Source organism: Diadema antillarum, unplaced genomic scaffold (assembly GCF_040938485.1).
Source record: "Diadema antillarum isolate AM-2024a unplaced genomic scaffold, OU_Dant_1.0 scf00000092, whole genome shotgun sequence".
NCBI classification, from domain to species: Eukaryota; Metazoa; Echinodermata; class Echinoidea; order Diadematoida; family Diadematidae; genus Diadema; species Diadema antillarum.
In genome coordinates, this window is record NW_027270981.1 from 282,501 (window position 1) to 305,648 (window position 23,148).

Sequence of the window (23,148 nt, forward strand, 5' to 3'; positions counted from 1 at the left end):
TAGTTGGAAAATGTGAATTTCTATATTAGAAACTCCTCATTTGGAGGCTAACCACAGGCTGTCTGTTAGATTTAGGGGACTTACTGATTTTCTTCCGTATAGTCTTCCTTAAAGAATCTCTGAGCAGTTTGACCCAACCCCCTTCCAATTATCAGAACTGAAGTACACGAAATGCAGGGAAGACAAGTAGTCTTTCATGTATTTTACATAATCTTTTTCATTGTTTTTTTTTCTTTTAACCCGTGTCTCTAATGAAGAATATTACTTACTAGCGTGAGACAGGTGCAGTATTAGTTACGTCTTACGCCCTCTCGCGGTAACTCACTACGAAAGTCGCGCACGGACTTCATATACCTGATAAATTCCGTAAATGTTTATCAATTATTTCTTGGCGTTATCTTCACATGAATCATAGCCATGATATAAACATTTTTTGGCATGTGTTTTTCACGGCGAACCCAGATAAAGATAAGAGTTCCTTAGCCTGGAGGTCCCCTTTAGAGAATGCTCTTCCAGAACTATGATAATGAGAAGACGATTGCACATCCGTTCAGGAAATGTGAAAATTGCTTTTGCCACGTTTGACATGTCCACTGAAAATAGTTATAAAAACAATAAAATCCCAAACTTTTAGACAGGCAATTTGAACCCTACATTGAACACGAAAATATACATAGGAATAAAACTGAGATAATATATTCGTTATAGCATGTTCCACCAACGTACAAACGAATCATGTTTTAGCCGTAGTTCTAAAACAGTCCTTACTAATTATCATGTTGCGGTAATGTAGAAGTCAAAATTAGAATTGATTAATGTCATTCCACGATTATAGTCTTTGCACTTTAACGAAGAAAGCAGTAATGGAACCTTTGCATGTGTTTGAAGATCATTTTTTTTAGTATGTTTTGCTTGTGCTTGCTATTTCTTCTTCGTTTTTTTTCTTTTCTTTTTTAAAAGATTTTTGACATTGTCATAAAAATCACTCGCCATAACCGTATTGCCAAATCATAAACAGCGTGATCATCTTCAATCACTACTAGCAACAGAGCTTTACCATCATGGCCAAGAAAATCAATGTAATTGCCATCTCCATCATAGGACAGTATAGTTGAGAAAACATTTTTTAGATAAGCCTCAGCAATATCACTGCTCTCACCATCACCACTATAATCATCACTATTATACCACTGTCCTCACCACCACCATCATCACGACAAAATAAAATGCAGTCTGGCTTGTTACCATGACAGCTATTAATGAATGCATGAATGCATGAATGAATGGATGAATGAATGAATGAATGAATGAATCAATGAATGATAGAATGAATGAATGAATGAATGAATGAATGAATGAATGAATAAATGAATGAATGAATGAATGAATGAATAGATAGATAGATAGATAGATAGATAGATAGATAGATAGATAGATGAATGAATGAATAAATATATAAATAAATGAAATAAATAGATAAATAAATAAATAAGTTAGATATCAAAACGAAACAAAACAGGACATGATTCGTAAATTGACGTTGTTATTGCCACCATCAATAATAAGTGTTTGTTCATCACTTCCACTGTAGCCTAAATTCTCCGGCTGCAAACACTTATACAACATGGCAAGGACATTGGGCAGACATCATTTTCAGCACCACTGTTCCAATCACCATCACTACTATAATGACATCATCATCATCATCATCCCATCCTCATTACAATCATCATCATCATCAGCTTCCTTATCATCATCATTTACATCATCTTCATTGTCACCTTCATTCTCAACATCTTCATTATCATTCTCGTATTCTTCGTCATTATTATTATCATCGTCATCATCATCATCACTTCATCATCATCATCATCATCATCATCATCATCATCATCATCATCATCATCATCATCAGCATCAGCATCATCACTTCATCTTTATCACTTTCATTATAATCATCTTTATCATCTTAAATCATGTGTAGTGTAGGGATTTGTCCAGGGTGTTTGTTTTGGGTTATAGGTTTCCGTGTCTTAGCTTGTTTCGTCATTCCACTTTTTACGTAAAACGTTATAGCAATCATGTGATTTGTCGTAATAAGTGTGAGGAATGCACCCTACAAGCATTGCTTTTCAGCATTCCTCCCCATTTCCAACATTTCCGTATGCTTTCAATATTTTGCATACTTATACATTCCCTGTATTATACATTGTGATGCAATTCATGCATTCAACTTTTGTAAAATATTACATGTTTCTGCTGGAAATGGAAAAAAAATAAACGAATCAAACAAAATTGGATAAATCATTTTCTTCATCACCTTCGTCATCATCATCATCATCACCTTCGTCATCATCATCATCATCATCATCATCATCATCACCATCACCATCACCATCACCATCACCATCACCATCACCATCACCATCACCATCACCATCACCATCACCATCACCATCACCATCACCATCACCATCACCATCACCATCACCATCACCATCACCATCACCATCACCATCACCATCACCATCACCATCACCATCACCATCACCGTCACCATCACCGTCACCATCACCGTCACCATCACCGTCACCATCACCGTCACCATCACCGTCATCATCACCATCACCATCATAATTTCCATCATCATCAACATCACCACCACCATCATCATCATCACCATCACCATCATCATAATTATATTGGTACAATAAGCACCTTCTGGCTCACTGCCATCACCAATATACCGTCATGTTTTATTTATCTATTTGTTTTTGATGGATCATCATTGTCAGCGAAACTACCATTGCCAACTCCCCGCCCTATATGACAGTTTTGATACATTAGGCATTTACAGCAAATAAGTCGTCCAATATTAGAAAGTCTACTTCCATATTATGTATTTTCCTTGCTATATTATCATTTCTGCCGTGGATTGCCCTCTCAATCGCCCGAAGGAAGCTTTTTTTTTAATGAACTATTCATGGGAAATATGTCTCAAATGCTCCCTTGGTATTTCAGTTTCTGTGTCATTGACGACAAATGAATTAACGTTCACGATCCATCAGACGAGTTTGAAATATGACATGTGAAATTTTAACAACTTACGCAGCCGGCTGACTAAATCAGTAATTTGACTTTTCTTGCAATTTTACCACTGACAGCTACGCATCTGGCTAACTATATTAGTAATCTGACATTTCTTGAAAGTTTAGCAACGAAAGATTTGCACTGCACGAGAGTAAGAGATGTGGTCAGTATTTTGAAGCTTTATTCATCAAGTGGAAATTATTTGGCAAACTTGCTATTAGGTTTGGGTACTGAGAGTTGAAAATGCATGATTTCAAGTTTATACTGAAGGATATAGGGGAACACTGATGACCGAAGCCATCACAAATGTACAACGGAACAAAATCAAGACTTCAAGAAACAGTTGGCTATTTTTCATCGAGTTTCACATTTATATTTACAAGCAAATCTGTCACAGAGTTAAAGTATGGTTACATCAACTGCTCTTTTGACAAGCATAAACTTTGATTTTTTGCGATACAGACGTCGTACAGTAGAACACATAGTCTAGATAATATTGTGCCACGCATATGGGAGCAAAACATGGATACGAGGCGAGTACCTATCGCAAGAAATAATATTTACTAAATATTTATATCATCTAATTCTTTTAAATAATATACAACAGAAATAGAAAAACAAAATAATCGTTTGACCCGTCCTCGACATATGAAACCGACTAATACAGTCAGATCCAAGCTTGCAAAAATAATTACGCCACAAATGATAATAACAATGATGATAATAAACACCACTCGAGAAATTGGTATTCATTGAGAAATATTATTCAGGGTGTCGTTTGTTCTTAAAAATCACGCAATACACCATTGCGTTCACTTTGGCTCACATATTATTTCACCTCAATTACGTCGTTTTGCAGCACAATATCAATAATGTAACAAGATACATGACTTCAACACTATAAGTTGTGGGCTGCCACAGCTTCAGCTGCTTGAACGTTATCTTTGATTCCAGCAGATCTAATTAGTATAACTGCACTTGGGCGATGGTTACCAGTGGATAGATTTCGTGGCAGCAACGGGGATAAATCATAAGAATAAATCACGAGAAATCATGATGTTAGGTATCTGATAATACACGTCTACGCACGGTCAAAAAGAAAGAAAGAAAGAAAGCAAGCAAAGAAAATAATTGTATTCTCCGTGAAAGCAAAAACACTGAAAGATTATAAAGGGAACCCGTCGAAACATTACTTCTTGGTGACTCTTCATGTTATGATAAGAGAACAAATGCCATCAAGATCTTGTTTAAGAATGGGTGATGTTCCTTACTCCCAAGGTAATCTGCAGAGTATGCTTTGAAAAAAAAAAAAACTATTCTGGTGAACATTTGATTTTGATATATCTGCTCTTTACGAACATTGTCTCGGACGCAACAGGAAATATCTATTTTTTTCTCTTTGAAGTGAAAAAAATTGTGTATTTGAATGTTGATATGTTCATTTCGCTATACCACCATGACATTTTGTGTGTTTATTCTGCATAATCATCCCATATGCACAAAACAGTTAAATAATGATAAGGGCAAAGGGGGTTTAAGTTTCATAATAAGAACATCAAGAACGTAAGAAATACCTCTTAAACGTGTTTTCTTTGCTCATGTGTGCGTGTTCAAAGGATCTTCGAAGCCGTACAGAATTTTCTGACGCAAATACGAAGTACAAGCATAAAAAGACACCTTTTGGGGTCTTTTCTGCTGTGTGATTGACAAAATTTATTCTGTGGTGATTTCTACCATCAAAGAGGGAGCATGGCTTGCGCTACTGGTATTTGGAGTCGATCTTTACCAGCCAACAAGCATTGGTACCGATTTAGAATATTTCTCAGTCATGTACCGACTCATTTTGAGAAGTTTGATACCACGGTAGTGAGACTAGGTGCTCCTTACATTAGTGAGATATAATACACAACTCTTCCATGTGAAAATAGGTGTTTCACAAAAGGAATGAGGGTGGGCTGGGTGACAATTTTCATTGCATGAGCCTCTCGTGCTCAACTTGAGGGGGCGCTGTATCATCTCCACACATATTGCTCTGTTGCAGCGCTGATATACCGTATAGAGGGTAGAACATTTGTTCAGCCTCTTGGGAGTGTGCCCATGACTTGATTACACCATGTTACTAGCGTCTCCATTATTGGCAAGACAAAGTTTGCATCATTTAACAGATCGTTAATTACAGTTTCAAAGAAAAACCAACCCATAATGTTGTGGCGTCTCCATTTGAGTTCTTATAATTCATGTTACACTTTTTTTTTTCCGAGGGACAGTCTAAATTTCAATTTTCGTCACGAAGACGATTTGCATTTGTTCTATTGGTCGATGATATTCAATCAAATTGGGTAAAAACGTTAAAAAACACGGAAAAAAGATTGGTGATGCAGTTGGACAGTATGGGCAATAGAATTGTAATGCACTCACGATTCCTGCCACAAAACCACACTTTAGATGACCAGAAAAGCGAGACTTGCAGTTTGAATAAACCTTGTGAAAGGTTGCACCCGATTCAAATCAAATATGGTTCGCTCAGTTTTGTTTTCCATGCGTATACACTCAGATCAGACACAATCCTAGTCAACTAAGCATCATGGGTTGAATTCTTAAAGGCATAATTTACCTTTTGCAGATGAAACAAAAACCCAGCATTAGTGCTTTATAATAGTTCTAAAATGTGAGGTAGGGACAGAAACAACCACTGTGAAAATTTGAATCAATAAAATCGATGTTAAGTATTGTTAAATATACAAAATGTGAACAATAGTTATAATAAAAATGTTTCCAGACTAAACCGTCTACAGTTACGGTTTATTAAGAAAAAACATATGTCTCCTTATATTTTAGGCTTTATTGCGAAAATTTTATATGGTAGGATGTTTTGTGGTCCAACAGACCTACTTATATGCATTAAGTGTGATATCTTGAATATTTTTTAAATCACTGCTCCCAAAGGTAAACTGGACCTTTAATGTATTCCATCACATGAAAACAAACTTCAAAGCTAGGGATACGCAGAGCATGGACGTAACGATTTCAGTGCAAAAAGAAGGTCCGTTTAAATTCGGACGCAATTCCGAGAAATATTTGGAATAATCAATATGACTACTTCGAATATCGGGTGGGCGACGTTTTTATGAAACTTCAAAGGGTTGGTTTATACCATCAGACTTCTTATTGTGCCTGAAAAGACGCTTCTTTCGTAGAGCCTCTAGCCATACTTCTTCCTGACTATAAAGAGATAATATCAAAACACAATGATATATGGTATTACATCCTCAAAGACACGCGAAGTTGATCTCGTGGAATAAATACCAGAATAATACTTTTATGGTCTCGTTGTATAACCAACGATGTTTTCCTTTTTTATTTCAGCCGGTGATGTCACAGTTTCAAGACCAAAGCTAACTTGCTGTAGTCAACTTATCTTCCCTGTGTGAAAGGGGCCATGAGTATTGACAACAAAGTGCAAAATATTTCCTCCTAAAACTCAAAGCACCAGTTAATAACTGAGTATAGACGAATCGTTTGCCGATATTCGTTGTCTAATGATAATGTTTCGCCAAGTGATATTATCGTACACGAGTTAGATCGTTTGACCATCCATAACTGCGAGACAAACGGTGAGACACAATCACATGTCACAGTATCGCGACATATATCGTGATTTGCGTTAAACAATCAACTGTTCGCCACACTTTCACAGCACAGTTTATGTATAGCACCTGCTTTCGTACTGGTGCATAGTCTGGGAGAACAGAATAACATACATGGCATTAACAACAAGCTTCGTTACAAACCCACTCAGATACGAAGAGGATTTTCCAGGTTAGGATTTCACAATGACGCTAAGAACTCAACGAGGTATCATCTGCTAACAATTTCCAGAGCGATAAACTAGCACTTTTCACATGTCTATTTCATAACCAAAGTAAAGAGCTATAGTTAAGCAAGCAAAGGGCTTGAAAAAATACAAGGCGTGATCAACACGACAACATCAATATAATTATCAACTTTCCCTTCAAGAAAACATAGAATTCACGCACGGCGTTACATAGATTCGTGATATTTTATACATTACGTAGTCTTTACGATACTACAACGTGAATTTGTTCCACGTTAGTAACAAATAAGAATATATAAAAACTGAATTCGTATGTACTTCGTACAGTCGTACTTCCGTATAGTGTGTCGTGCGATCTCGCGTAATAATCTAGCACGTTTTGCTGAATGAGCCTTGTGCTTGATTGTCGTCTCCTTAGCAACAATGTTACATAAAATAGTCCTTGTATTGTCACTGACAAATGATCCATAATAAGTTTCCTTCCTCGTTCTATACACACCTGTGAGTGTGCGGCAGTGCTCAGACATTCAATACAAAATATTATATCTATTCGTGACTTGGAAAAAGAGAGAGAGAAAAAAAAGGGGAAAGAGATAGAGAATGACGTCCTTTTCAACGACTTTTCTTCAAACATATTCTCGGGCAGCAATTTCTTTTCTTGGCAGTATACCACTCCTCACTCTAATGTGACTAGATCCTTTTCCCTTCGTCTGTATCAGCGACGCATGTTGGCATTATTTAGACCGTATCTCTCCCGAGAGTGTCACACACGTGTAAAATCGATATAATGAACGATAATAAAGAAGATAATATATAGATGTTATATAATACAAAGTACTGAGACAACAAATCCTCACTCCATTTACAATTCGTGTTGTTTGTAGAGTTCGTACACGTATAGTTGTTTAGGTCATTCATCTTCGTGTTTCTCACATAAGCGTACTGTTCGTCCCAAAAAGGTCCCCATAAAATAGTTGATAATCATTGTCGTGAGTGTAGTCCAATGGAATCTTCTGATAAAGGATCTGACGCACTTCGAAAATTCAGCGTCATCTGTTACTACATGTATATATCCCAGAGCGGTACAAATCTACAAAACGCAATGACTCTAGCAGCCCAATGCCACAAGAGGGCGTGTTTCAGACGACTGTGCTGCAACCATAATACCTTCAGGGAATGCCTTGCGTAGGCTATCAAGACCGGCACCGCACATATTTGAAGGACTTAAGTTACTTTGTAGACTCACGCGTTAGCACTCGACGTGTACAAATGATTAGAATTAAAACGTCGAAACGGTATGGAATATTGTCTGCAAATGTGAGTACTTCGATAATCCTTTGTTAGGAAACACAAAACCATCTCTAGGTAAATGTGAAAGACATTCTTATGCGACACGTCCTTGGGCTCGCAAGAACAATTTTTAGAAAGACTAGTAGGTATAATCCGAGCACAAGAGAACCTGTGATTTAAAAAGAAAAAGGAACCACGTCTGATTGTCAATATACTTCCACCTTCTCTTCAAAGAGATTATGTTTGTGTAAAGCTTAGAGGATATAATCACTGAAGTTCAACGGAATAAAAAAAAAAACCCAATATCGATCTTTGTCATAACTTGTGTCAAACAGAACTGAATGGCTTATCTGTATATTCCATGCAAATACTTAAAGATATCCTACCCAAAACGCCAGTCCCACGTAGCTAAAATGCCACCTAAACTTATTTCATCTTTTCTGTTAAACCTAAATACGACACGCAACTCGTTCGAATGATTAAGATTAGACTGAGAGAAGTAGGTGCTTCATTAACTGATTCGATGTAGCCAGATTACACTCTCCGTATGATAACTCGGGCACAATTTTAAAGACAGAGGTAAATTGGTGGAAAGTCTGAATCGTTGTCTTCCAGACCGTTAAGCATGTCGTCATGGTAACGCTAGTTTTTTAGTATCGTAGAAGTCTTCTCCTTGTCTCGAACAAAGTGTGGTCAGCAATGATCAATGTTCCAGTCATTTAGGGCAGCGTTCCATCCGACCAGGCGTGAAAATGTTCACGGAACATTCCGTTTGCCAAATTGACACACCGATGGACAGGGTCAAGTCTGTTCACTGTATGGTGGATGGATGTCCGAATTTGGTGAGCACGGTCCAAAATGTTGAGTACTCAATACATAATATATATATATAGATAGATAGATATATATATAAATTTGTTTTTACTATACGAGTGTGTCAACATTAACATACCGTGACAAATATTAAAGGTAAGACAGCTAGTTTGTACACGAAGAGGTGCAATAATTATATTGGTTGTACTTTAATTCTTCTTTTTTTTTTTACTAGTACCTATACAATGACAAAGTATGGACATCACCATAATTTGAAACGACTCTTTCGAACCACCTAGGACACAATAGATATGGTGATTCTACTTGAAATGAATAACATCTTATACAATTTAACGCAAACGTCACAACGTTTGGATCGCCAGTCAAAACTTATGATAGAATTGTGATATTTTTTTTTCCTCCGGATCTCTGCCAGCATTGTGCCAGTGATGAGTATAGTGGTCATTCCTTTTACACTCCAATGTTCTGTCTTCGATACTCTGTGAATATCATGTACACAGAGATTGCTAAGACGTGATGACTGAGTGCTAGCGTTTACACAGAAAGCAAGAAAACTAAAAAATTGAAACACTTCCTTCAGCTTCCCGCTCGATCAAATTGGCGTGCTTACGTTCTACCGACACGGTGATAATGGACGACCCGCACCTCGCCGAACAAAAGATGGACACCAAAGACAAAATGTTTCTTCAAAGGTATCCAAAGCTTTTTTCGATTTAATCGCTTGCCACGGTTGCCTAGTAACGGCGTGAGAGAAAGAAGAGTCACTTATAGATTACGGTGAAGATTAAGATTAAAGTCGATCACGAGGAAACAAAGCACAAGTGTCCTGTCACATGTGCAGGGGCTTGAGGAAAATTTGAGGGCCGTCGGCGGATTTTTGTCCCTGATAGTAGCGGGCTCACTTCCCTCTACCATGGCGTCTCAATGATCCCAAAACGCAGACTGCTCGATTCCATTTCTCCTGCCTAAAGATTCATTCTCTAGAGTTCCAGGAAATGTTTTTTTTTCTTTGATCATCATTCTGAGGGCATCGCTCCCACTCTACGGCATGGGGGACTCCGATGAGACTGCTCTAGACCAACGTTTCCTGACCCCAGAACTCTCCATCTTCCTCTGACGTTAGGAATTCCCATCGCTTCACCCACTCCTCGTCGTCGGCAGACGCATCCCATGATGATCTCGTCAACGACAGGGCTTTCCTCCCAGCATGCCCGAGATCGGATTGGATAGCCTCCGTTCGCGCGTCCCCTTTGATCTCCACAGCGTCCATGCTGCGGGGAGTGTCCGGGGTGCTAGGGGGCGTGAACCAGGCCGAGCTCGGTGGCGAGCTCACCTCGCTGTTACTGCGTATTTTCGTAGCGTCCCCCGCTGCAGACCAATCGGTGTTAGAAGGTGTGACGGCTTGGCCGACGTCGCCGGATGACGACGAACTCTGACGAGCCTTCTGGTCGTGAGCGTGCTCCCGATTCGTGGAGTTATTGTTGACCTCCGAGTTGTCGATCCACTGCGAACGCTCCAGGTACGACCGCCGGGGCATTTGCGGTGAGTACAGCCCGGATGCCTGCATCTCGAACACGGGAATCCAGATGTCATTCTCCTTCCTGGTGCCACCGCCGCCGCTGCTACCCGCTTTGACGCTGTTGTAATCCGGCGGTTGGGACACGGAGCGTTGTCGCGGACTCGTCGATGTAACGCGGAACGTCTTTGGCAAGGGACTGCGATTGCTGCACGCTCCTTTATGTTGCGGTATGACAAGGCGAGGAGGTTGTCGGTGGGTTGACGGGGATGTCTGTGGGTGAGCGCCAGCTTCAACCTCACCAGATGGCTGGTCGGATGACACAGAAGCAGAGCGTTGTCTATCGTCGTCCGCCGTTTCAGACTGCTCGGCGAGCTCCGCTTCTTCCGACAGCGTTAAAATGTCTGGTATCGTCACCTCGTCGCAGTCGGCAAGCATGCTGCTAAGGCGAGCGTTCATGGCAGTCCTGCTTATACCGGCGCCTCCCCGCGATCTCGAGTGGTCTGTGCCATGGGGTAACGAGCACCCCTTCTGCCGAGCCATCTCGGCGCTGACTTTCACAGAACCCCGCAGTAACCACTCGTGCGCGCGAGGATTCCCTTTGCGACGGTCTAAGCACGTGTCATCCGACGACTCGAAAATGTCCGACCCCATGCCCCCGTGGTCATGGATCTCGAGGATATTGTCCGACTGCGACACGTGAAACTTCTCATCACCATTTTTGGTCTCCATGGGCTCGGAGGTCTGAGCCTCTTCGTTGTCTTCAGAACTGACAAAGTAAGCACAGAATATGAAAAATTCATAATAAAGGAATAAATGAAAATGAACATCATAGAATTGAAAATAACATTTAGAATCGCATGTACACTTGACATTGAGGGACAAATCGAGACATTGCTGACATGTTAATTTGTCATCCGTAAACGAGAAATAATTTGATTACAAATTTAATTGCAAATGGCAGGCTCAAATTACAAGATCTCTGACTAGCCGATAATTCGCGGCAACAATTCTGAATCTGTCAAATTTCTGTGTTAATTGAAAGATGGTGCAGTGGTGCAGAGCTCTCATTAAAGAAAAAAAGTACGAAATTCATGTTCTGTTGATGGTCATGACAAATAACTAAAGTAATTCACTTTAAGAAAACTCGAACATGTGCGCCTAAAAGCCAACACCAACGCAAACACCAACACGCCATTCCTGTTGTTCATAACTTGCTATCGAATTAAAATCAAAGGCAACCATCATGACCGAACCCCCCCCTCCCCCCCCAAAAAAAAGAGAAGAAATTAACCAAAACAACCAACCAAACAGACAAAAAAAACCAACTCGTAACTTGTAAGTTATGTCCCACATGATCTTGTTATTTTGTGAAAGAACCGAAGTAAACGAAGCCTGCAGCGAGATTTACTGATTCAGTCAGTTGATTTCGCTACATGACCCGAATTATCTGGAACATGAATAATGTAGAGTGGGGAGCTGAAGTTGCTAATTTTTCTCTCCACTCCCTTTAACGTGCATTTGCGCGCCAACCAAACTGACATACGTAAAATTATAAAAAAGGGAACAATTATGGCAATAAGACGATAATTCTGACGGTGCTTCTGACCAAGTTGTACTATGTATACACCAAAAAAAAAAAAATAATAATAATATATAATAATAACGACCCGAGGTCGAAGCGGAATCAAAATGCCCATTGTGGTCTTTCATGATAAGTTGCTTTGTTCGACTTTACGCAAACTTTTACTAGTTTGTAATACTTTGTTGTATGATTTCACGAAAGAAACAAATATGTTATATAATTCATTCGACGATGCTTGAATAAGCTTTCAAGTTCTCTTAATTCAAGGTTCGTGCTGCAAGGGGTCACGAAATGTCTGACAAAATTATGGTTGTCGCTCCAACTATGTTTTTTTTGTTAGGGGTGTGAAAATCAATGTTTGCAAGCAAGGAGGCGCTGATATGAAATATTGTACACTTTTAAGCCTTGATATTGTAGTGATAGGATAGATGCTCATGCTGCTTTGGTACTGCTGAAGGAGCGTTGACTACAGACGCCGCACAAATTTATATCGAAAAATGGCATTGCGAAATAGTGTCATGTATAGAAAAAAATATTCGTTGATGAGCATTGCGTCATAGTTACATGTATTTGAAAGAAAAATTCAGTCAAAAGACATTCTTTGTGTGTGTGTGTGTGTGTGTGTGTGTGTGTGTGTGTTGTGTGTGTGTGTGTGTGTGTGTGTGTCTGAAATAGAATTCGTGTCTAGGCATCTGCCATTGTGCCCTGTGGCTGTTTCTTGACTAAGGGGGAGAATTGGATGGGTAGAGTAAAGAAACAAGAAAAGAAAATCGAATTGGTAGAGAAACGGAGGGAAAATAAGCAAGAAAGGGCACTGAGAAGGCGAGGAGATTAAAAAAAAAAACTGGAAGCGGATAACGCATAGAGGTAGATTAACGGACACGCAAGTGAAATGAGAAGAATAGAAGTAGGGAATCACATGAGAATAAATTGCAATAACTTCAAATCCTTTTCCGATGCTAAAATCCATGCCGATGGACAGGGGGCGGTGAATCGGATTTGCGATTGCGACAGGAATTACTGTATCTTTTTTTTTAATTTATTTATGTGGGCCGTTTTAAGATTTGTTGAAACGAAAGTGAAAAGCCATGAAACAAAACGAGATGATATGATATAAGTCGAAGGATTGTTTATGTGGGTCGTTTTCAGATTGGTTGAAGCAAAATTGGAAAGCCATGAGAAACAAAAGAAGATGATATACCTAAGTCAAAGGATCAATCAAGAGACAAGCAGACATAATGAACAGACAGACAGAGGGATGAAAAAAAAAAACCGCACAGCAGACGTTTGCCCACTCGAAACTTTCGTCGGAAATTAATGCTGATATTAACATAAACCTATTCTCTTTGCTGCAAGTAAGTCCTATGGGGCCGCGGGAGCATGAAGCGATCGGCCAATCAGCAGACTTCAAATCCACCAATCAATAGAGATGAAAAAAAAAAATCGTCACTCAACAAAAACTAACGGGACTACATGAACGGGAACATCACACACTGTGGCAGTTGGAGCTTTCAATTATTGGCAAACACGGTGCTTGCTACATGGAGAGTGCGGAACTCGAGCCACGCCCACACAGCGTGACCACGCCCAAGATGAAGATCAACGGGAACTGCACTACTGTATGCGTCGATGGGGGCAAAGCGTGTGGAGTTTGGGGGTATGGGAAGGGGGAAGGGAGGGGTTAATACTGTCAAGCGTCCATACCATGCCCAAAAAAGATTCCTACCCCACGGATATCACCTCCTGTCAATGTTAGAAGAGTGCAGCGGGAGGGATAGAAACAAAAGCAGTCATGTGTATAAATTCACCGAATTCAAAATTTGAAGTGATGTCGCACGGAAAGAAAGGAATGTCGTACATCATTACTAGTATTGGCATCTACGGCTACACACTGTTTGCATTTACCTTATTGTTTTCAAGACCTGTTTTTTTACCCAAATTTTGTAAAATAAATACCTACTGAGTCATCTCCCAATAGAGTAAAGGGGTTATGGTTTTAGGGGAGAAAGTGGATGAAAAGAGACAGACAAAGAAAGAGAGAGAGAGAGAGAGAGAGAGAGAACTAAATTGACACCCTTAAAGGGTAAGTTTTCACAAAATATTTGATCTCAAGGCAACAAGCTTGTCGGTATCTACATTCCCACTACATGAATAAGGCTCTATCAAATTTGTATAACCCGGAATTTCGGGTATCCTTGTACGTCCTCAAACAGCTATGTGTTATCCCTCTATTTTGTGTGTGCTGCGCGTATCCTCGTCAAAATACGTAATCGCAAGCATGTACTTGGCAAGGCACAGTCGTTTACAATTTGATACGCCGGTGTCATACGTAAATGTTATACCCTAATTCCACTGAGATTTTGCCAATTTATCACTCGTCGAAAGCAAAATTTGTTGCTTCCGGCCATCTACAGAAGTGTATCGGATCGCAGCCTGATGAATACGACTTGTATTGGTCGACTATCAGGTCAGTGTTAGACATGTCGCTTGTGATCCTCATTAGACGATCTTGCTTCATCGGATCACCTTCCGACATGTCTGACACTGACCTGATAGTCGTCCAACACAAGCGGATTCCTCAGAATGCGATCCGACTCACTTCAGTTGGTGGTCGGAATCAAATAACTTTGCTTCTGACGAGTGATCAATGATAAAAAGCTCAGTGGAATAGGGGTATTACGCAATCAATATCATGTTTAGAGCAAAAAGTGTGAAGTTCCAACGTGAGGCGCAGGAGCCATACCTTATGTGGTTGAGTCTCTTGTTGAGAAGATAGTCAAGTGCCTCCGAGTCAAGGTCGTGGAGTCTCCTTAGGACCTCGTCATGCATCTCGCCTGAGATCTATAATAATAATAATAATAATAATAATAATAATAATAATAATAATAATAATAATAATAATAATAATAATGATAATAATAATAATAATAATGATAATATTACTACTAATAATAATAATTATTATCATAATAATAATAACAATAATAATAATAATAATAATAACAATAATAATAATAATAATAAAGTGATAAAACATGGTATTTGAAATGCCCCTTACAACTCTGTCTGAGTGCTTAAAGGGCACGAGAAATTCTGCACACAGCGTAAACAATAACGATATCGAAACGACAGAAAGAGTGAAAAAGATGAAGATATTTATTAATCATATGCTAAATGAAATACGTTGTGTTTTTAGCGCTGACTTAAAGGAATCAACCGAGAAGATAGAGTAGGAATATAATGAAGCTTGTTCCAAAGAGAAGAACAAAAGACCCATACACGTCAGTTAAAGCAAATAAAACCTGGGGAGAAGACAATTCCATGGACTGCACCAGCAGCCTACAAAATATTACCATTGAACATCAAACAAATGAAGAGTCAATTTTAACGTACTCAGATACGAAGCAATTTGTAAATCTCCAAGAGCGCTAATCATTTTCTGTTGCCATTAAAATGTACACCTAAATGATTAATATATTCTCGTAATGATACATGGCATTATCATTTTATCATTTCATATTTTCATTCTTCAGCAAACCGTTACATCAAAGGCAAGCTTTATCATGGTACAAACAGTGACAAATCAATCGCCATGTCTTGCTTCAAGATTTCAACATGATTGTACGCATTTAGGAAGGGGCAAAAATTGACAAACAGCAGCAGAACAGGTAAAGGAAAAAAAAATGAGGAATAACGAAAAATGCAATTCTGTTATTTGGCAACCACGCCGTTCCTGAAATTCAAAACTATCAGAATCTCACGATGACTGATCAAATAATGATTGTGCTCCACAAATGTTATCCCATGGAACTGCTTCCGGGTTAACGCTTACCATGAACATCTCCTCATTGTGGTCGATGAGCCGCTGTACCACCTGGATGACGTCACGGTTTTCCTCCATGTGGTCGGCGGCCTCGCCCTTCAGTTCGCCGGACTTGGTCCGTCTCAGGATGTTGGGTCCGAACACGGTGGCCAGGTTGATGGAGTCCATCTTGTTTCCTTGTTGCTAGGAAGAGACAAGTAACAATGCGAATACAGACGTGGCTTTTAACTGTAGCGACATGAAAAATGAGCTTGCTTTGTGAGGGTACGTATTGATGTTTGTAACATGAGTCAGTGCATGAAATCTATACCTCAAAGCTTGCTGTGTTGGGTTTTTTACTTAATAATAATGTAGCTATCGCCACTGATCGACCAACATGGGTAAAATTTAGAATGTGTTTCGTACTCTCAGTGGTGAAGATTTTTTTTTCTAAAGGCATGTGAACTATGTTCAATGTTCCTAGGAATGGACAGCTTATCACATACATTCTGTTCCCTTTATCCTGCTATCGTTCAAACGAATCTTGCTCCTGCCCAACCCATCGACGTAGAACATTATAATTTTGGAAGGCGTGCCTGCACAAAGAAAATGATATTACCGAACACAATTTGGTTAAACGTGTTTACCTTGAAGGCAAATTCAACATACAGCCGTATTGCCATTAGTCAGTGGATACTGGCAGTGCGGGTTGTATATTCAGTTGAAAGAGGACCAAACAAAATTGGAATTTTTGTTTGACATTGTTTGACGATGGCATCATGCCTTTCATACAGTTTTACTTCGTTGCTATAGGTTTCTATTATACCTCGCTGCCATCTTCGTGCGTCACGTCGGCAGAGTGCATGGCCACGTCACGGAGAAACTCCAACAGCGCCCTCAGCGTGTCCCTGTGGGCAATGGGGAGGAGGTACACGAGCAGGCGAAGCGCCTCCTTCTGCTGCTCCAGCGAATTGGACAGTTCTGCCGGACGTACAAACAGGTCAAAGGTCAGGTGAATATTTGAAAAGATCATTGACGGTAATTTGAATTGGGACACTTCAAAAATACAAAGAGACGTTGAAGTATGAGGCGTCACGCACTATTCGCTAAAAAAAAAAGACGCCATATTTACCCTTTCTGTTCGTCACATTTATCTGCCATCACCTCAGTGATCAACATTCCAGTAAACCATACGTTGCTGTCTCGAATGAAAATACTTATATTGCTATTACGATCATTTTATAATCATTAGGATTATTATTATCTTCAGCAAAATGACTTTGCTCATATCTGGTCGACATTGTTACCGCATGAACACTCACCACTCTGCTAGAAACATTAAGGCTGCTGTACATGCATCGTTTCTAGGTGAATTTCCAGGAACTTATTTTACTCAGTCGCAAAGGAGCATTACTTCTGAAAAAAAAGTGATGATTAAGTACAAGGAGCGAACTTGACAGTGAAAATAATAAAAGGAAGAGAGAGAGAGAGAGAGAGAGAGATGGAGGAGGGAAAGGAGAGAAAAGATAAGAGTGAGATGAAAGAGATATAAAGAGAGGTGGGGGAGGGGCCAAATGAAGATAGCCATGGGAACAGGAGTAGGAATGTGGAGAAGGAGGCACGAAACTTACTCGCGGTCCCGACGAACGCAGTGTACAACTCGCGGGTGAGCAGGGGCTCGGGCAGGTCACGGAAATACTCCTTCAACAGCGCCCCCACATCGTGCGGCGAAACGGAGCTGTTCAGCTGGACCAGTTCGCCGGCGTCGTATTCTTCTCGCAGCTGCATGGCACGGGCGAAACGGTGCGACATGAAAGAAAGGTAAAACAGACGAAGAGATAGAAAATGGAAAGATGTTGAGAGACAAGTTTCATTGCGGTTATTGCCACTATGACTTCGATGATATACGATCATGTTTGACCGGGCCTCACCTGTCTACCGTGACTAACAAGAAACATGACTATTCATACTTCTCATTGCGTGTCAGACAAAGCAGAAAAAAAAAGAGGAGTGGGGAACTTTCAAAGTAATTTGGTAATAGAAGACTATACGCGGCACATTAAACATTAAAGCACTTATCGTCGATTTGATTGCACTATTGTCTCGGATATCAAGAACTCTCTGATGAAAGCGAGACCTAACAGAGAATGAGCAATGTGCCCATTTGGTATTTCAAAATCTTGTAGCCCGAAGCGCCGCATCCTTAACGATCCCCTTACACCTTTACCATTAACTTCTGAACTCGAGTCCTGGTGTATGTTATGGATGTCTACGTTCAGTCTGCTTCCTTCGCACTGCATTGTCAAGAGGAATAATTACATTGTGCGCGTTTTAACTTAATGCTGATTTTTTCATCGATCACTGCCTATAATCGATTGGGTATTGTCCATCCCCCTTCGGGGGACAAAGGGGGGCACCGCTGCCCCCGCTAGGGTTACACCTCCAGGAGCGCTCTGTGATGATCACAACACAGAACGCAAGTCTATTTTGCAGCTGCAGAGAGTTTTTATCAGAAAGAGGTAGAAATATTTCATTTTTGATAGCGGGTAGAAGAAAGTTTGCGAGATGCTGGAACTGACGTCATCATCATAATTTTCAGTTCTCTAACATAGATCGGTTTGAGTCTTTGATTGCATCCAGCGTACCACCATGTTTGGAAGTTAAATGTCTCAGTTGACTGTGGATCCAATGCGTTAGATGAACACGACACCGCGTCTAGATTTCGCAGCTCTACAAGGAGGAGGCACAAGTGGGAGACGAGCGGTTCATTTCGAGGTAACTATGACCACTCTGTCTCGGTGTTGTATGCATAGCAAGCGTCGGATCGTGCACGAAGAGTGATGCTTACCAATATAGCTGAACCCAAACACAAGCTGGAGGATACCTTGCCCAATAATACAATGTACTTGTGCTTCGTTTTTAGTCGTATATACAAGATATTTGGGCTAAACATAGTGGTAAGGCTGAAAATACATGTACATTGAGTTCTTCTACACAATGCTCATGATTCGATTCTTTCAATTCTTTGACGTGAAGTTTTACGGGTTTGACCCCATTCGAATCTGCTCACCTCAGGTGAATTTCATGGCCTGTACCACAATTCACTGTTTGTGATATTGGTGCTAATGTATAACAATAAACAGGGGGGGGGGGGTCTTTCTGAACGCCAAGACGGGGTCGTTTTCACGGTGCTTATAGACCTGCTCACATGCATGTCGTAACGTACATAATATGGGTTGATGATGCTCGAATTAAGGTTTAAATGGACAATGTCTTATTGAAAAAGAATCGCGTGTATTTTACAGAAAAATACAAACAAAATGAAGTCTTCGTGAAAAAATAACCATTGTGTCTTACGGAAGAATACAGTCAGGAGGTGGATGGTTTGATACACAATGCAGCTCATGTATATCATTTCGTTTCATTTCACGCTGTTTGTACTTTTGCTGCATACAGTTTTTGTTTGTTTGTTTGTTTGTTTTGGCTTTTTTTTAAACTGGTATGACGCTTTCGATGAGCTTTCTGAAAAACAAAGTTCTTTCTTCATCGATGGCGTAGATTCGGCGGTCCCTAGAGCAAAATACATCGGAAGCTCAACAAAATGGACGATTTCAGGAAGAAGAATACCTCCTTGCTTCCTTGAACGAAACCCACATCAGTGATGAAGAGCCCAGGGTTGATTTGTCCAGGGATTTGCACTAATCTCATAACCTTGTGAATAAGCGAATTGACACAGAGAAGGACACACGAAGGAGATATAATTATCCATAAGTTTGAGTGGAGTTTTGATGCATCCACAACTCCGTCACAACTACGAATGGTAGAGCAAGGAGGAGAAATATAATAGATAGGAGAAAGAGAAGGTATATATATATATATATATATATATATATATACACACATTTTATATACATAAGAGAAAATAATAGAGAGGAAGGGGATGGGGGATGGGGGATGAAGAGAACGGCTGACCATTTAGAGTGTTTATCTTTCAGTATAACCAAAGAACACCGTTGCTTCATGAAATCTCTGTTGGAGGAAATAATACACTAAAGGAAAATTAAATTGTCCGAATAAATGCAGTGAGAGAGAGAGAGAAAAAAAATGATGGATGAGTGAATATCTTAGTCAAATCCGATATTGAGAAGACTCAGGACTGCTGTTTGTGGGTTTATAGGGTTATTAGCATCTTGGCATGGCGTCCAGTTAGTGACGTCCAGATGCAGTTATCTGGTTATTACGTCTAGTGCCATTTCTGTTCTTGCGAGTCTATTTTCTTCCCAAACAAAGATGCCGCAAAGATCCCTATTTCTATAACGGGAATTACATGAAGGCACAACTTTCGCTTGATTTCCTTCCAGAGTAGAGGATTGCTCAAGTTCGCTTCGATTCACCCTATATTTAAACCGAGTGCTCGCCGAACAAAAGGAAAATGAGTCCATCCCCAGTGGTAGAATCGCAGGATGTAATTCATGGGCTCTGTACATTAAACATGGTAAATGAGTTTCCACAAAGCCGCTTAGCTTTCTTCCCGTCTTGTCAATTTCGTACGAGGAGACAGTCTGCTCAGTGTGATGAGCGTCCTTTTTTGGTCTCTTCTGTATATTGCACGACCAATCCTCTTGCTGTCCCCACTTGGGGTATAAACATTGCACAAGCGAGCTGAACGCAACTTTGCCATGTTCCTCAGGACGTGTGCGTGTTCTAAAGCGTAGCTTCATACATGTATATCGTCTCGATTGCATGTTTCGGGGACAGTTTATGGAAAATGTCTATTAAGCGCTGTCAGCAGTAAAGCACGGATTGACTAGGATATAACATATTTGAAAACGTTTAGGGAGACCTGAAATTGTCTCCCTCAAGGTCTAGTGTCTCCTATATGTATCAATTATGAACCTATATTGTCTCCCTACCATACCTACGGCGCCATCTAAACTATGAAATATAAAATATACATTAATGTTAGTTTAAAAAACGAGAAACGCCCCTGACATTTCTTTCCCCAGACCAGTGAATCCTTAGGGAGGGGGTTATTAAAAAGGAAATTAAAAAGTAACGGTATCAGCTCATGAAACCTAATCCCAGTGAAAAGGCTCATGCCGTCGTTCATGACCTGACTTGCCCCCCATTAAGGAGGACAAAAATCCGATTTTAATTACCAGTTCTCTCTACAGACCCACATAAGGGGCACTCACTTCGAGACCGCACATATATGTTACAATCTATCAATGTCTATTGAGTACGGCAATAAAGCGTTTATAGATGTTGACCCACATCGTTATCAATATCCGGGGAAAATTCTCCATGTAGCACCATTCTACACAGCGCTTAAAGTCCCATGGAAGACGTTCCTGTGGAAAAGACTGCTATGTTGAGCCCCTGCAATATATCTATGACTACATCACTCTGCCTCATTTGTTCCGACTGAGAAATTGTAGAAATTAAAATTTCGCCATAGGTTTACGTCACAGTAATCCGACTTGTCTTTTTATTTCATTTTGTTTTGTTTTGGGGGGCTTATCATGCACGTCTGTATCCATCAACTGATTTTAGTTTAAGAAGACCAATGGGCTTTGTCACTGGCTGTCATCCGTAGTCGGTTTGAAGTAGTAATCTAAGCCTTATCTATCACCTCACCAGGCTGAAAAATCAGTGTTCATACATCTAAATCGACAGAGAGAGAGAGAGAGAGAGAGAGAGAGAGAGAGAGAGAGAGGGGGGGGGGGGGGGTAAGAAGAAGAAAATTGTATAGAACATCAGTCAACGGTTTTCTATAAAAAATCCGGCAACATGAAAAAGTGTGCAGTCGAACGATCATAGCATTACGAGTATGCATCGATCGGCTGTTGGAAAGAAAACTCCAAAGCAAACGAGTAGAGTTTTCAATAACCATTTCCGCAATTTTCCTCTCATGTAGACTAAAATGGAAAAAGAATATGTAAATACAATCTTCCCAAATTCGTCAAACAGAATCGCCAGCTGCCAAATAAGCTGTCAATGTTTGAATGTTAGTTGTTGTTGTTTATTTTAAATGATAATATACACGTGTTTCTTACTAAGTGCAGTAACGACCCCGCATCTATCATATGGTCTTGTTATGATTGGCGCAGAAAGAAAAATCCATGAAAGAGCTGGGATGACAAGCTCAGATCCATCCACAGGCGACACGTGTCTAACTCCTCGAACAGAAGTTTTAAATTTTGCTGAACAAACGGTAAGACGAAGTCGATGTATGTATTGAAAGTGATGGATTACTCTGCATAAGAACTCTCTTTTTCTCAGTAAACAGCGTTAGAGGATGAGCATCTAAAATCTCTTGTGTAGATCAGGTCCCTTCAAGAAATAAAACAAAACAAAGTGCCTCGAATACATTTGTTCTTTTTAAATTCTATTCATACTTTCAAGTCGCATGCGGAATCATTACCATTACTCTTCTTAAGCATCCGAGCACCCATGAAATTTTGATTGTGATTTTGCAATCGCTCCCTAACCCAATAAATAAATAAATAAATAGATAAATAAATAGATAAATAGAATAAATAAATAAATAAATAAACAAACGAATGAATGAATGAATAAATAAGTATATATATATATATATATATCCCATACTAGATCGTCCCGTGTGATCTCGAAGCAAGCGTTCTTTACGTGGCTCTGAAAAGAGAGCAAGTGATTAAAATTTGTCCTCTTTGATGAGGGTAAGTTAGGTCATAACCCTCGGCAACAACTTTTTAAGTGCGATTAAGTTTCATGAGCTGATACCGTTACTTTTTAATTCCTTTTTAATGGCGTTCCTTGGCCTGGGAAGAGAAGAAGAACGCAGCATGTCAGAGACATGTCCCGTTTTCTGAACTTAAGTTAAAGAGGAATTTTAGTCCAGTTATAAGTTAGTATGATAAGAAAGAGTAAAATCTTACGTGTACAACGGTGAAAATTTGATGGAAATCGGATAAAAATTAGGGAAGTTATGAAAATATGAAGTTTTTGCTAATTTCTGCAGAACAGTTTTCGTACAGGTGATATGAATATGCAAATGAGAGTGAGCTGATGATGACATCACCTCACAATTTTCCGCTGATTGACGAAAATTCAATATTACTGTTATCAAGGTGTAAAATGTGATGCTATTCCTGGTTGAATAACTTTGGAATGCTCATCAGTAAGATATATGAGGACTTGAGACTGGGGCGTGA

The 23,148-nt window shown here is 39.8% G+C and overlaps 1 protein-coding gene across 1 annotated transcript in view; it reads right to left on the bottom strand.

The window, feature by feature from the left end:
* Window positions 1-9,108: 9,108 nt before the first annotated feature.
* Window positions 9,109-23,148, bottom strand: part of LOC139718295 (uncharacterized) — a 132,661-nt gene continuing 118,621 nt past the window's right edge. Inside the window, exons 6-10 of the mRNA XM_071629779.1 lie at window positions 17,584-17,734; window positions 16,779-16,933; window positions 15,983-16,156; window positions 14,894-14,991; window positions 9,109-11,334 (exon numbers count right to left, since the gene is read on the bottom strand). Of these exons, the coding sequence (XP_071485880.1) occupies window positions 10,122-11,334; window positions 14,894-14,991; window positions 15,983-16,156; window positions 16,779-16,933; window positions 17,584-17,734 (1,791 nt within the window). The 3' untranslated portion in view covers window positions 9,109-10,121. The remainder of the gene's footprint in view (window positions 11,335-14,893; window positions 14,992-15,982; window positions 16,157-16,778; window positions 16,934-17,583; window positions 17,735-23,148) is intronic.